Source organism: Copadichromis virginalis, linkage group LG14, assembly GCF_057382275.1.
Source record: "Copadichromis virginalis isolate Kocher_CV1m ecotype Utaka linkage group LG14, C_Virginalis_male_GT1.1, whole genome shotgun sequence".
In the NCBI taxonomy this organism is placed as follows: domain Eukaryota; kingdom Metazoa; phylum Chordata; class Actinopteri; order Cichliformes; family Cichlidae; genus Copadichromis; species Copadichromis virginalis.
In genome coordinates, this window is record NC_140631.1 from 24,518,981 (window position 1) to 24,533,313 (window position 14,333).

The 14,333-nt window shown below is 42.3% G+C and overlaps 1 protein-coding gene across 1 annotated transcript; it reads right to left on the bottom strand.

The window, feature by feature from the left end:
* Nucleotides 1-644: 644 nt before the first annotated feature.
* Nucleotides 645-13,371, bottom strand: hepacama (hepatic and glial cell adhesion molecule a). The gene is made up of 7 exons (XM_085430062.1): nt 12,051-13,371; nt 8,980-9,327; nt 8,504-8,785; nt 2,240-2,330; nt 1,898-1,965; nt 1,652-1,722; nt 645-1,447 (listed from the first exon to the last, which is right to left on the bottom strand). The coding sequence occupies exons 1-7, from the start codon at nt 12,145-12,147 to the stop codon at nt 1,085-1,087; spliced, it is 1,320 nt and encodes a 439-aa protein (XP_085286188.1). The 5' UTR covers nt 12,148-13,371; the 3' UTR covers nt 645-1,084.
* Between the last annotated feature and the right edge of the window lie 962 nt (nt 13,372-14,333).

Sequence of the window (14,333 nt, forward strand, 5' to 3'; positions counted from 1 at the left end):
GTAATGCAGCCTTCACCTATTCAAAGTGAGAGTCAAAGGGTAAATATGATACAAATGGTTCAAGGAAAATATGATTTATGTTACATAAATTAAAAGTTCCTTTTTGAAATAGCTCATTTTAAAGTCAGTTAGCTCATATTATTCATACCTGAAGCAGATATAGTTATGGGTTAAACAAAGGCCGCTGTCACTGTACCACCTGCACTTGCCAATATTAGGCAAAACAAAGGGGCAAAATAGTCTTCATGAGTTTGTCAAACAAACAAACAAACAAAAAACCCACAAAGATTAAAAAAAAAAGCAAACTATCATGAAAAACAGATCATATAAAATACAGTTAGATGTAAATCTGTACTATTTAAATTGTTTCCTGCCAGAGTGCATAAAACTCAAGTATTCAAGGAAATGTTTGAGTGACACCTAATGGAGCAGACAAGTATTGCACTTAATATTCAGAACGGTACATCGAGTTCAGCTACCTTACAAAGACAAAGAGGAAGGTGTGTCTTTATTTCTTCTGTGCCGTGTGTAGCCAGCATAACAATAAAGTGTTTATGTAGATATCAGGCAAGACATAAAAGAAGAGTGAACATCTGTAGCAGTTATGATTTTGATAGAAATAAAAGGATCGCTTGATGACAAACTACAAATTATTTAAATAATTTTTATTACCTTAGTTACACAGTGACCTAATGTGGCATAAGGATACAGGGTGTGCTTTTAACTGACTAAAGAAAAATAACAACAAACAAAAACTGTACAGTCACATCTTAAACTTCCCAATAATAACTCAACAAGGAGCAAAATATATATCAGACCCAGAAACTCTTTAATGTCTCAGCATCATATACATTATATACTACATGCTGGTGGACAGGATATAACTTTTCCTGTGAGAGGATATATTTTGAAAGGACCAGAGAAACACTGTGCATAGCCACAGAGAAATAGATGATAAATAATGGAAGACAGAAAGTTAGCTGAAAGTGAACTCATCTATTACCCTAGTGCATCAGATCCATTATTCTCATGGCCGAACACAACCAACAAACTATACATGTACATCACATAACATGAGTAGCTGTCAGTGCTGTGGTGGGGTGTGAGTCTGATCGCTGGTGTCTGCACATTCCACCTCCACAGGCAGGTGGCCGGTTGGGATGCCTACAGGAGGACGGACCTTTCTCACAGGACTGAAACTGCGTGGAGATGAGCCCGGGGAGTGAGCAGGGGAGCGGACAGGGCGTAGGGAGGAACCTGGAAGGGGTTGTGGAAGTGGTTGTGCGAGTGGAGAGGAGCTGCGAGGGTATCTGCGTGGGGTGGACCAGATTGGTCGATCAGTTCTGTGGGAGGAAGGAGGCGGGACTGAAGCGTAGGTAGCGGGGAGACTCGTTTCTGATTGGCTCATAGCATTGCCAGAGCATTCTTCCAGTCGCTCCAGGCTCTCCTGAAATAAGATGATGACACATGTGTGACAGCTGTGGGCTTTCATCGGTGATTCTCATGTAATCAAGACATAGTTTGTAGCAGAACATCAGCTGGACTATGTTCATAGTCGTGACTGTACGAGGTTGTAATTATTATTAACCAACTGACAGTTTAGTAGCAGAGCTGCTGGAAAGGTTTTTCCCCAGATGAAAGAAGGACTTACATCTTCATTGAGAACGTAAAGAGGCATAGGACTCCTTCGACCAAGTGTAGATGGTTTGGGTACAACATCAACTGTAAAAGATGTATGAGTATTATTATGCAGTCCCAGTTTTTTTTTAGCTTTAACTTCGTAATATGCAATGTTAATCCTGACTGTTACAATTTAAATATTAGCCTACAGTGTGATGCAAACATCATGAAAGTGCTGTACACAATTAATAGACTGCGAACTATAACTGCTGCTCACCATCATGGCCATTTTCACTTTGCTCCACATACATGGGAGCTCTTTGGGGGACAGGTCTGTGCTTCTTCCTAAAGCAAAATAAATCAACAAAACAAAACAAGAAAACAATCAACTGATTTAAAAGACACCTTTATATATACTGCAGATCACAGTTTTGTACTATTTTCCCACCAAATGTCTAGAGACTGTGGAGCTGCTTGAGATTCTAGCCACATGTTCAAGTGCACTATCAAAGCCAATGAGAGAAAGAGGGGGGGGGGAAGAAAGAAGGAGAGGAAGAAACAGAGCAGCAGGGGAAAGAAAAAAGACTGGGAGGGGGGGAACAAAAAGAAAAGGTCTCACTTGGAAGGTTTCCAGCAGGCACACACTGTCACCAGGGTGATCAGGAGGAATATGCCCCCAGTGGACAGGATGATGTATAGCGAGCTCCGTCCTAAACCAAGGTAATACAGAGGCAGAGAAGAAAGCCAGAAAGAAAATAAGAGGAAAGAAGGAAAGAGCTTAAAACACACATGCACACACTTAAATCCTTGTGCACTTGTAAAACTATACAAAGAGTAGTAATATAATCTAAAAATGCTACATTAGTTCCTGATCTTCCCCCAGTGAACATAAAACATTTCTAACACGTCACAAATCTGTAAACATCTGTAAATTACAAGTAACACTATAAGGCATGCTCCACTTTCACTCGTCATGCAGCTCTGAGCCTGTTTGTAGCTATCGATCCATCCTCCACCGAAGGTCGCCAACGTGTTTTTCTACAGGTGGCTTATACAGGACCCTCCATCTGCCTTTAGGGGTAAGGTCTGAAGCAAAAACCTGCATTTTCCTCGACTCTCTAACACCAGCCAGAGAGCACATATTCAGCACCTTTACACAACTTTGATACAGATACTTCTTCCCACATGGAGTGAGAACACCTGATGCAGGTGTTCTCAAAGAAAGAAGCGGTTCACACTCCTCACACCAACTATCAAAAGCTGGGGTGACTGAAAGTCTTGGAAATATGTACTCATAATTCCACTGGTCAGCTAGAGCACGGTTTTCAGCAAACACTCTCAGCGGCACAGGTAAAGGACTCCCTGACTTCTTCCAGAATCCTTTTTAAGATTCTAACGGACTTGATGTTGGTAACGTTGCACATCCTTTCCAATGCATCCATAAAGCAGCTTCTGAGCAGTCTGCAATCTGAATGCAGCAGTCTTGGCTAGTCTTGTGTCAAAGGGGGTCCTTGTCCTTCCTTTGACACAGAAAGAGTAAAGAGGTGCCTTTAGCCAGTGCCGCCTAGAACAGAAGAAATTCACAATAAGATGCTGGACATCTTCAGTGAGCCCAGCAGGTGAGGCCATCACGAAGCCTGTGCCACAAGGATGAGGCAACCAGATTGTTGGCAACCAGAGCTCTTTCTGTGTCGGACAGCCGGAGTAGCAGTCATTTCCATTTAGACAACCTTTCTCCTGCACCCCGTTCCAGTTCTGTTTCTGAAAATGTTCATTACCTATAAATGCTTTAATAAGAATAAAGATGTAAACTTTATTGATCTCTGCATTAAACCCATTCACTCAGTGAAGCAGTGGGCAGCCACCAATCCAGCGCCCGGGGAGCAGTGTACAGGGACGGTGCCTTGCTCAGGGGTACCTCAGGTAGCCATTTAGTGGATTCGAACCACCGACCTTCCAAGCATGGGGGGGACCACTCTACCTACCGAGTTATCCCTGCCCCACCATTCCTATTACATTCCTTCCCAAGCATAAATTTCCTGGCAGGGTTGGAATGTCAACTGTACACCATTTACCCACCAATAAAGTAAAACCATTTACTCTAGCTTTCACAATCCCCACATTTAGGTCATATGTCTTGCAGACATTAAATATATCTCTCATAATAAATACATTTTCTAACATAGATCTGGCTGGGACACAATATGACTTATCTTCCGGAACTTAAAAGTCTGTTAGATAACACCTTTGAAATTTTTTTTATATTCGATGCATAAAAGAGTCAGTGTTCTCCACAAAACAGCAACGGTAGTCTCTACTGAATCTGCTGGATTCATTGTGACTTGCTGACCTCTCCAAGTGAAAAAGAATGTTGTTGGTACATCCATGTCCTTAAGCTTGGTAAAGCGAGCTTGAATTAGAGCCCCTTTAGTGCTCTCCTGAAGAAAATAACTTAATTCCATCTTTTTATGATACAATAAATCCTGCTGACTATTCTGACTGACTGATTGGAAACACTGTTCTTCCTGTTGCTGTTTCTGAATTACCCTCCTAATGTTATCAGTAGATCTATAAGTGTATCGCTGACAGATATCTTTGATTTGAGCTCTCCCTTCCTCCCACCGTGTAATTAGAGATTGAAACCCATTTTTCTTTGATCTCCAGAGATCATGATGATAACACCTTGAATTTCTGCTTTTACTTGTAAAATTCTACCATTAATATGTTCTGTACTTGCCAAAAAGCTGTATGTCCAAAGTGGGCCAAAAATAAAATACCGACCCCTTCGCAGAAATTTGTTCCATAGTTAAAAATACATTGCTGTGCCCAGCAGAAACTCCACTCCACTCTATTTCCATAAAATTATCACTGTGGGTTTCTTGTAGAAAAAATAAATCTAGCATCTTTTGTCTTCAAGTTCTGTAATCAAAGCTCTATTCTGTGCATCCCTCCCCCAAATTTATATTTAAAGAGGTCACCTTTAAATTTAGCAATTGAGAAAAGGAAGAAAAGCAGACACGAAAAAACTGAAAATAAGAAACATTAGTGAAGTCTAACTATCTTGAAATTATTCTAAAGGCGTTTAAGTTTGGAGTCCCTACACCCTAAACTCACAGTTTTGAATCTGAGGCACTTAAGCTCCTGTGCCAGTGCTTCATTAGATAGAAGGGGTGGAACTTCTGACGATGTAATCCAGGTGGATGGTATAGCAATCATGAGCTCATGATTTATTGAAATGAGTGAGTTGATTAACCAACTCAGGTTGCTTAACAAAAACAACTCCCTTATTTATACAGGAAGCGTATGCAATATTTCCATGCCCCACTTCGTCTCAAACTGCCAACAGCAACTGCTCCACTGTGATGCTGGGCTGTGGCACCGCTCTCACTCTCTCAAAAAGCGACAGTTTTAAATGCACCTTAGAACACACATGCATCAACATTACAATGAGCGGGTGGAGGGAGGTTTGGAGTCTTCTCTCACCCCCGTTCTCTGCGACCTGCTGGAGCAGGGGGGCTAGGAGGAGGAGTTGGCCGTCCGACTGCGGTCTGGAGTGTGGAGCCTTCCTGCTGCTGCGGAGTCGGGGCGGTCTGCCTCCCCCCACCGCAGGGAAAAGGGAAACACCACCTGGGTCTGGGTGCAGTTCCCCCCTCCAGGGGCGAGGGCACCTAGACCCGGTTTGTAGAGTACGCTTGGGGAGTGTGATCGTGTGTACAACGTCTCTTTATGTCTGTCTCCACGTTGGTTGAGTGTGGAGTAAGTGCATATGAGAGCATGAGGGTGGGAATGGATGTTTGTATCTGTGTGTGCCTGTATGTCTGTGTCTATATGTCAGGTTGGGTGTCAGGCGCCACCTCTCTGGGGACATCTCAGGCCCTCCAAGGTTTGGAGGCCTATCTCCCCCTACCACCACTTCCCCTGCCAGTGGCGGACCCCCTCAGACATCGGTGCGTTGGTGGTTCTTTGTGTCCGGGGATGGGCGTCCAGGTACACACCGGCTCACTCCTTGGCGGCCGCTTATCGGGGCCTGGAGCCTGGGGCTCGCTCGGGCCACTTCGGAGGTGGGGTGCCCCCGGCCTCTCGGCCTGGGGCTCAGTCACTCAGGCGCAGCTGGCTGCCGGCGGAGCTCACGGGCGCGTCACTGCAACTCCCCCTGGCTTCTGCTCCGCGGCTGCTGAGTGAGCCCTCATCTGGGACTCTCCTCAGCTCTTTCCGGGACAGTGGCGCAGCTGCCCCTCTGTTGGTCTTCCTTGGTCTCTTGTGTTCTGGGGGCCTCTGGATGTCTGGAGTTTTGATCTCCTCCACACCTGCTTCACGCCCTGGAGGACGGGGCTGTGGCCCCCCCACACCCTCTAGCAGATTATTACATGAAGGAACCTTTTAAAAAAACAAAAAACAAGCGCGTCCATGCTCACAGGTGTACACACGGGTGATCACACCCACAAACTACACCCTTTTTGGCTCCTACCTCAAAGCACACTGTGTTCTGTTGATCTTATGTGCTGCACAATAATGTTTAACATTTAGTATTTACTGTCATATTCCCATATATCATTGTGATGTTGTTTATTCTATTACTCTTGTTCTCTTCTGCTTGCTTTCTTTTTTCTTTCTCAGCAGGTGATCCAGGTGATTGATATATGCATTTTTTTTCTCTGCCCGTTCTGTTGGTTTTTGTCTTTTGCCCTTCTCCCCCGTCCCTCTTCTCAGCTGTTTCTCTTTCCCTCTTTCTTTCTCCCCTTCTTTCCCCCAGTAAAAAAAAAAAAGCGACAGCGTCCAAAGAGAAGTCACAACTAAAAAAGCCACAAAATGAAAACAATTGTTTACGAATATAACCACAAAAAAGAATATGAATATGGCAAAAAGTGTAGATTGAGTGTGCTGGCATGAATAGTTGCATTGAAGTAGCTCATTACGGTTATCCCTTTCAAACTCTGTACTATGAAACTATGCAAGCAGAGGAAACAGAGTAGTTTGAAAGCCTAAAGCTGTCTCCTCGTGCAGAACATCACAGTACAGCAATAATGAAGTCAGGATTACTGAGGTCCACTGAAGCACAGCGTCCTCCCACCTGCCTGTGTTTTTTCCTTCTCCCTCCTCATAAATAACCGTCCATTCATTGGATTAGACTGCCTCTCCCTCTCTTGCTCCCTCTCAGCCTGACATGCGGCTCTTCACTGGCGCCCAGTAACAGGCACTCTGAGCCAACTCTGTTACAATCACAGCCTGGATTTGCACTTGTTGTAAACAACATTGTTTGAGAGGCCAGCATGTTTGTGTATGGGTCAGCATGAGATGATAATTGCTCCTGCTAGCTCCTACAGATGGAGGGTTTGTGAATAATGAGAAGAAATTTACTGTGCATAGTTACCTTAACATATAAAGCTATCATTCAAATTAATTTAAAGGATTTTTAAAGATTATGCTGCCCTGCAGTAAGTAGAATTTACACTGATTCCAGTTTAACCAGCTACAACATAAATGCAGTTTACAGGCTATTTGTTTTACAGGCTACATTTACGTTTACAGGCTTTTTCACTGTTAGTCCAATTCTCTGACCTGGCCTGAATGTTATTTTCTTCTTCTTTTTCTTTTAAGCCACTTAACACTGATCTCTGAATCAATCGATCAATCAATCAACCACAGTTGTATATACACATAACAGACGACATAGCAAGGAACCAATTTTAAAGTGCATCTTTAGGTATTTAGGTACTAACTTTAGGTTACTAGCCGGTCACAAAAACACATCATTTGTTCCCATATTTTTTGCCAAATTTATGAAAATACCAAAGATTACGCAGTCAGACTGCCATTAAATAAAATTTTTGCACCAATAAGGTAATTCCTAGAGCTATGAGCTGAACAAACAAACAATCTACAGCAGATGAACAGTATCTGAAAGTCACATCTTTAAGAAATTAAAAAACATCCAGAAAAGTCCTGACACAGGACCTAACAGATGCATCTAACCCTTCAGCTGATCCATCTACTGTTCACTGAAGTCTCATCAGAAATGAGTCGCAGGGAAAGGGTGGCTGTCATGAAGCCAAATTTCACATCTTTGGCTCAGTATCTACAGAAGGAGTCAGCAGAGAGGTACAACTGTGAGTTTCTAGAGTAATCTTATTGAGGTTATTATTGTTATTGTGGGATCATCTTGACAGGGAACTCAACAGAAGGTCGCCAACATTCAAGAGCTTTGAATGTCCACGAAGAAGCCTGGAGAACTATTCCTGAAGACTAATTAAAGAAATGACAAGATACCAAATTTTGACTGCCAAGCTTTTTCAAGATTAAAACATTCAAGATTCAAAGATTTTTATTAATAATTTTTGACATGTACACAACATACAGGAGAATCAAAATACTGTCTCTCTCTCTCAATTGACTGTAGAGAAGATTTAAGAAAGATGAAGGACGCTCTAGGGAACAGAGAAATTTAAACCTATGTGTAGTGCAGTAGTGCGTGATATAAATAAAATAAATATATCCGCTTGTGACTAGGACAGCACTGCAAATGATCAACAACAGCCTGTATGACGGTGGTGCAGATGGTTGCAGTAGAATTAGAAATGTACTGTTTTTGCCTTATATTCTGCACTTTTGTGTTTGGACATATTTTAAGAAATCGTTGATTTCTCCTTCTATTAGCAAAATATAGAGAAATGGTACTTTTGCACATTACTGCATGTACCGGTATATACTTGTGTCTTAATGCAAAATCTTTACACTGCCATACTGCTGCATAGATAATACTTCTTAATGCTTCTTCCAGCTCTGTTCAACTATTATTAAATGTTATCACCCATACCCCCCACCCCCCTCTCTTTTATGTAAACACGTGTCTTTTGAGTTCCTACCAGCGTAACTTGCCACCTACTGTAGACAGTGAGCCTGACAGGACTGCTCTTCGTGTTGCTGATGGGGTTCTCCACTGTGCAGGCGTAAATGTCATCGTCTGACATCAGAACCCGCGAGATGGTCAGCACCTTTTGGTCATGCGAAAGCAGCAGACGCGAGTCATTCGTCAGCACTTTGCCTCCCTTCAGCCAACTGTAGACAGGCTTTGTGCCATTATCGTGGGAACAGTGGAGGTTGAAGTGCTCGCTGTACTCCAGGACAGAAGACGCCATCATCTGGATGTAAGGCTTGGATATAGGAACTGGGAAGAAGGACAGGGCAGAAGATACAGAGGTGAATGAGATTGAAATGACGTTCTCTGGACAGGAAATTTCATTTTCAACCTGTATTAAATTTTATAGGTCCTAACTCATCTTCCAGTGCTCTGCTCTTGTTGCTCAGATGTTTTGAAACACGAGTAAACTTGGCTATAGAAACGAGAGTAACTCTGCTTACCGTCCACTGTGAGCTGAATGTAGCGCTCTCCAGTGAAGGTGTCATCTGTGATGGAGATTTCCACTTCGTACACCCCTTCATCCGACAGCTGCAGGTTGTGAAGCAGCAGCGAGCCATTCTCAAACACCAGGATGCGGTTGCGATACTCGGGCCTCAGGTTTCCAATGATGTCCGTCCCTATGGACTGCACGACAGTGATCGGTTTCACTTTGTCCTTCTTTAGCTGCCACTTAACAACAGGCTTGTCTGTGCTGCTGCTCGAGTAGCTGACTGACAAAAGGGCTTCTTTGCCCACCGTTCCTCTCACCACCTGGGTTTGGCTTGTGACATTCACTCCTGACACCTCACCTGTTATAAAAAAAAAAAAAGGGGGGGGGGAAGACACAATGGTGAGGTCTTAAACTGATGAGCAAATATAGAGGTGTGTAAAGACAGTGTGAGGCAATGATGCTCTGCCAGTGATTGGAAATACATGTGGAAATTATGCAAAACAAGCTAACAAATGAAAAAAAAAAATGCACTAAATGATACTACTAGGCAAACGCAAATAGTCACATGCAATACACAGTTACAGTGCAACACAGGTATTTTACTCAAATGTTTTCCTTTGATTCATTTTGAATCTTTATCTTTATCCCTGTTCAGTTCATTTATATTGCTAGAAATACATGATGAAAAAAATGACAAACCAAAAAGGTGTAGGCTGAAGCCACAGCTTTTATATAAATTATGATGCAAGGAATTATTTCCGACAAAAGAAGAACAAGAAAGAAAATTTAGACCATTCATCACAAATGTAGCTACAGATGAATGCTTCCTCTTCCTCTCTAGAGCAGGGATGTGAAACTTATTCTCCACTGTGGGCCACATACACCATCACTTTATTCTCAAGTCAGCTGGACCAGCAAAACTCCTCATTCTGTCAGTGTAAAGAAGATTTAACTACACATTTAATCCATAAAATATTTTAATATAATAAAAACAAGTGCAGTTTAACCAGCACAGCTCTTTTTCCACATTATGTAGAAATGCTTTTGTAGTAAAAGAAAGATATCTGTCACATTTGAGGCTTGAAGTAAGTCATAAATGTTCAAAATGACAGAAACAGTAATGGCAGCTCATTGCCCAGAGCCCCAGACTACCCTGGAAGTATAAAACAGAAAGATTTTGTTAAGTCATATAAAAGATTTCTGCTTTTTCCTTTTTTTCGTATTGTAAAAAATCCTGTGTAAAAATGTTTTTGCACACTATGTTACGTATTTACCTAGGAAAAGCTCTTTATCAGTACCTAAAGCTGTAAAACCTATTAAATTACAGGGAGTGCCATGTAGCAATGTCCACTTTGCCAGAAATCAAACCAAGAACTCACAGCTGTTGGCATTTGCGCCTATGTTGTATACTCCAAAGCTGCTCTCCTACTGGATCACCCTGATATTTTATACATATGTATTTGAGTTAAAATTTTACCTGCAAATGCAAATCTGCCAAATATTGTAAAACCTGCAGTTCTTAAAGTGAAGTAGTTTAAAGTGTCTAAGAGCATCTATTTGTACTGGGAACTTTTGTGATCACTGCAGTCGTGTTACGCCGCTAGAATACAAGAGGAGATTGTAAGGATTTAAATGCATTTGACCTAAATGTGCAGAGGCCGCCTTGAAATAGAGATAGCAAGTGCTTTTCTCTCGAGTGTCGAAACCCTTTTTGCTCTTTTATGTGAAAAAGAATCGCTTTTACATGACCGATGACTTAAATGTGGGCAATAAATCCTTTAATAACATTTCTGACATGTTTTTTTTTAACTTTCACTTTTTTCTTCTCTCTCTTAACGATCAAAAGGTTGGCACATTTTAGTTTTACTGAATACACACATGCTGGTTTTACTTCAGTGTTCATGTCTTGATTACTACCCTGTTTCTGTGAACCCCACCCTCCTTCTCAAGAATTCCTCATAATCTCCTGGAGTGAACAAGTAATACACTAATTTTGATTTGTGCACCCCAGCTATCCTCCACCCCCACAGGGACATTGGAATAAGGAAATATAGCGTGAGCCACATTTCAGCTTTTTTAAGAAACCCTGTCTTGGAAACCAAACATAGCAAAGCCATTATGTCCACAGTGGAGTTCCTGTAAATCAGCTGTAGCTGGACACATGCAGGTCTGAACAGTGGCTTCGGGCCCATGAGGGGCATCCTACTGTTCTGGCTCAGTGATGGAGAGATCAACCTATGAGAGCGACAGAGAAGAGAGAGGGGAAAAGAGGGAGAGAGAGAGAGCGACCATTCTTGCAGAAAGGCAGTTAGCAAGGCATCGCCTCATTGCCGTGGTAACCATTTGGTCTGCCTGACAGGGGTTGCCAAGGCAATAAGACAAAGGGCATGATTGTTGAGACTAGTTTCCTCCCTTGAAAAGAGTGAGGGAGGGTTAGAGAGAGAAATTCTTTGTCAGTGGTGAAGTTGGAGATGGACACAGGATTCAGTGATTCCACCAAACTCGCCTGCTTTGGGTAAACTGGTACAGCTGAGAAATCAATCCAAACCTTTTAAAACCAAACTCACCGTACTGTAAACTTTTGACACTTGGTCATCATTTCCTCATCTGAAACTACCCACACACTCAGGAGAAGGCCCTGCCCAGTTCAACAGCTCTCCACAAAACTCTTTATCATCACACTTAACCTAGACATCCCCTCCTCGCACGCCTTCAATGGCCTCTCCATGCTCCTTTGAGCTTTAAATGGGAGCCCAATAACGAGCACCACCCTAGAACAAATCCATTGTGCTGCCAACCTCACAAAGTGCAAGGACAAAAATAAAAGCATCAGCGTCTAAATGAACTGGGATTAACTTTGCTTCAAAAAGAGTCGGTGTGAAAGACTTGGATCTTGGTTTTAAAGGCTATCAAATAATATAAATCTGAAATAAAGATGTGAACTAAATGATAATTATTGTGAATTGGCACACTCAGGCTGTTATTTGCATTCATTTTACTATTTACATTCCTTCAGCAAAGCAGCCTGCAGATCATTACCCTCTTTTTTCTGTTAATAGTCAAACAAAGACTTGGACTTACCTGAAAGGACAAAGACGAAGAGGCCAAGGAGCTTCAGCAGAGGAGGAATGTCAGCGAAACTGCCGTCTCTAGAGGAGGGTTTCCTCTCCACCTTCATCTTGTGTCCTGGGCAGAGTCTTTCTCCCACTTAGTGAGCATGGTTTATCCACCCTGGGCACGTCTCTGCCGCTCAACACTATCCACCGCCTGCCTGCCTGCAACACTGGCCTCTGCCTGGTCACACTGAGCCCCACTCTCCACACAGCACCCCACTCACTGCCAACAACAGCCAACTGTGTGTATGTGTGTGTTTGCATGTGTGTGTTCATGACACATAGTTTAGACGAGCTCCCCTCTTCCCTTTCAAAAAGTAGTTAACAGAAACTCTCTGCTTTTAGTAGATCATCTGCTATTTTCTAAAAGTTTTTATATTCTTTTAACTACACAAAAAGCAATTCAATGTCGAGTTCAGCTACTTTGGAAAGAAATTCACGCTGGAAAGGACTACTTAATTCAGCCAGAAGCATTTCTGAGCTTTAAGTAGGTTCCTTAGAGCTTCTGGAATCTACTTAAAGCTCGGAAATGTCTGAGTTTGAAAAACAACTCATTCCCCCCCCTCTTTGGCCTATTTTTGTGGCATTGTTCAAACTCCTCTCTGGACTGGAGCCTCACAGTAAACACACAATTTGCTGCTTGACCACCAAACCAATCACACGGAGCCTTTTAGGTATTTTGCTTCTGGTTTTTACGCACTACTGTGTCAGGTGCACGATGCTATGTACAAGACATTCATAGTAATAGCAGCAAACGAAGAGCAAGTATAGAGAGGTTTTGTACCTGCTTTGTCCTCTAGGTGGAGTCAAAACTGCACCAGAGTAGCAAAGTGACATATGAGAAGAAGTCAGGAGCCGGAGGCAAAGCTTAGAGAGAAGATAACTAAATTATTGGAAGTGATGCTAAACTTTTCATAAATCCAAATGCATGTGAAAATCAAAATGGGAATCTTACATGTGAGGTAAAAAGTACATGTGACAATGCAACAAAAGTCAAAATTCAATAGTTCTGTTGCTTTAGATCCTTCCTCTGACTGCCAGTTTGCATGGAGCTCTAATATCAGTTGGGAAGTTTGGCAGTCACTTTTTATTACAGCAGACACGCTGCCATGTGTGAAATCCCCGTATGTTTGATCAGTCTGTTTTCTGTTTTTTTTTCTTTATTTGTTTGTGTGCACTGATGAGTCAGTTGCATTATAAATCATCTCTCCCACCTTCTAAAAGTCTTTTGTCAGGAGTTTTTTTTGGAGCATTTTGTTTGACAACAAAGGGATGTTTTATGCAGAGGAGGAAGCCTGCGTTGATAGGAAGAAGAAAAAAAACAACAACAACAAAACCTTCCAGGACTGTGGGAACAGCTGCTGTTGACTACCACTCTCACAGGGCTGGTACTCCTGTGTAGTGAGCCATCAAAGTCGAACCTCTCCCCTCCACCTCTGCCCTCTCTAAAAGAAACACCTCCCATTTCCTCTCATCTTCTTACAGGCTCTAAATCAAGGGGGACAATTTCCAGTCAGCTGAGCGAAGAGGGGACTAGAAACAGACCGAGCCTGTGTGTCTCAGTTAGTTTGGCTGAATGTGTCATAACAGAAGCTATTGTCACTTTTAGACCCCATTAAGACTGATGTCATCCCCACACATGCAGATGCAACACAGTGCATACATGATACAAATGATACTCATATCTTTTGAAATCTGGGATTCTTGCATTTAACAACATCTCCTATTAGCTGATATTTGTGCAGATGTAGAAATAAAGCTCATATTTTCTGCACACTGCCCACTTGTGTATCCTACTCAGAAAACATGGTCTCTCCTAAGATGGCGAGGGCAGTCATAACCACTGGAAAGAGGATAATTACGCCCCCTGCTGTTTGTCCTGGCTTATTCTTCTCTAATTATCACCCAGGAGACCAGAAATCTTTGCACACTGACAGACTGAGGAAGAAAATGAACTAACCAAGCAAATCTTTCTCGTGATTTACTCTTAAAATGGTCCGGGTCAGCTTTAGTTAAGTGCAAGCTGCGAAGAGAAGAAAATATTATTCTTTAGTGTGTTTAAATCTGGCTCTCACATGATGATGTATTAATATCCTCACACGATTTTCCAGCTCATGTCTCTCTCTTTTTTTTTTTTGTAAAACTGTCTTTTCCATCACCTTCAGAATTCAATCTACAGCACGAAGTGGGTGTTGTGCTATGTTTGGAGGTGTGCAGGATATTGATTGCTCACCCACAGTCATTAAAGAGA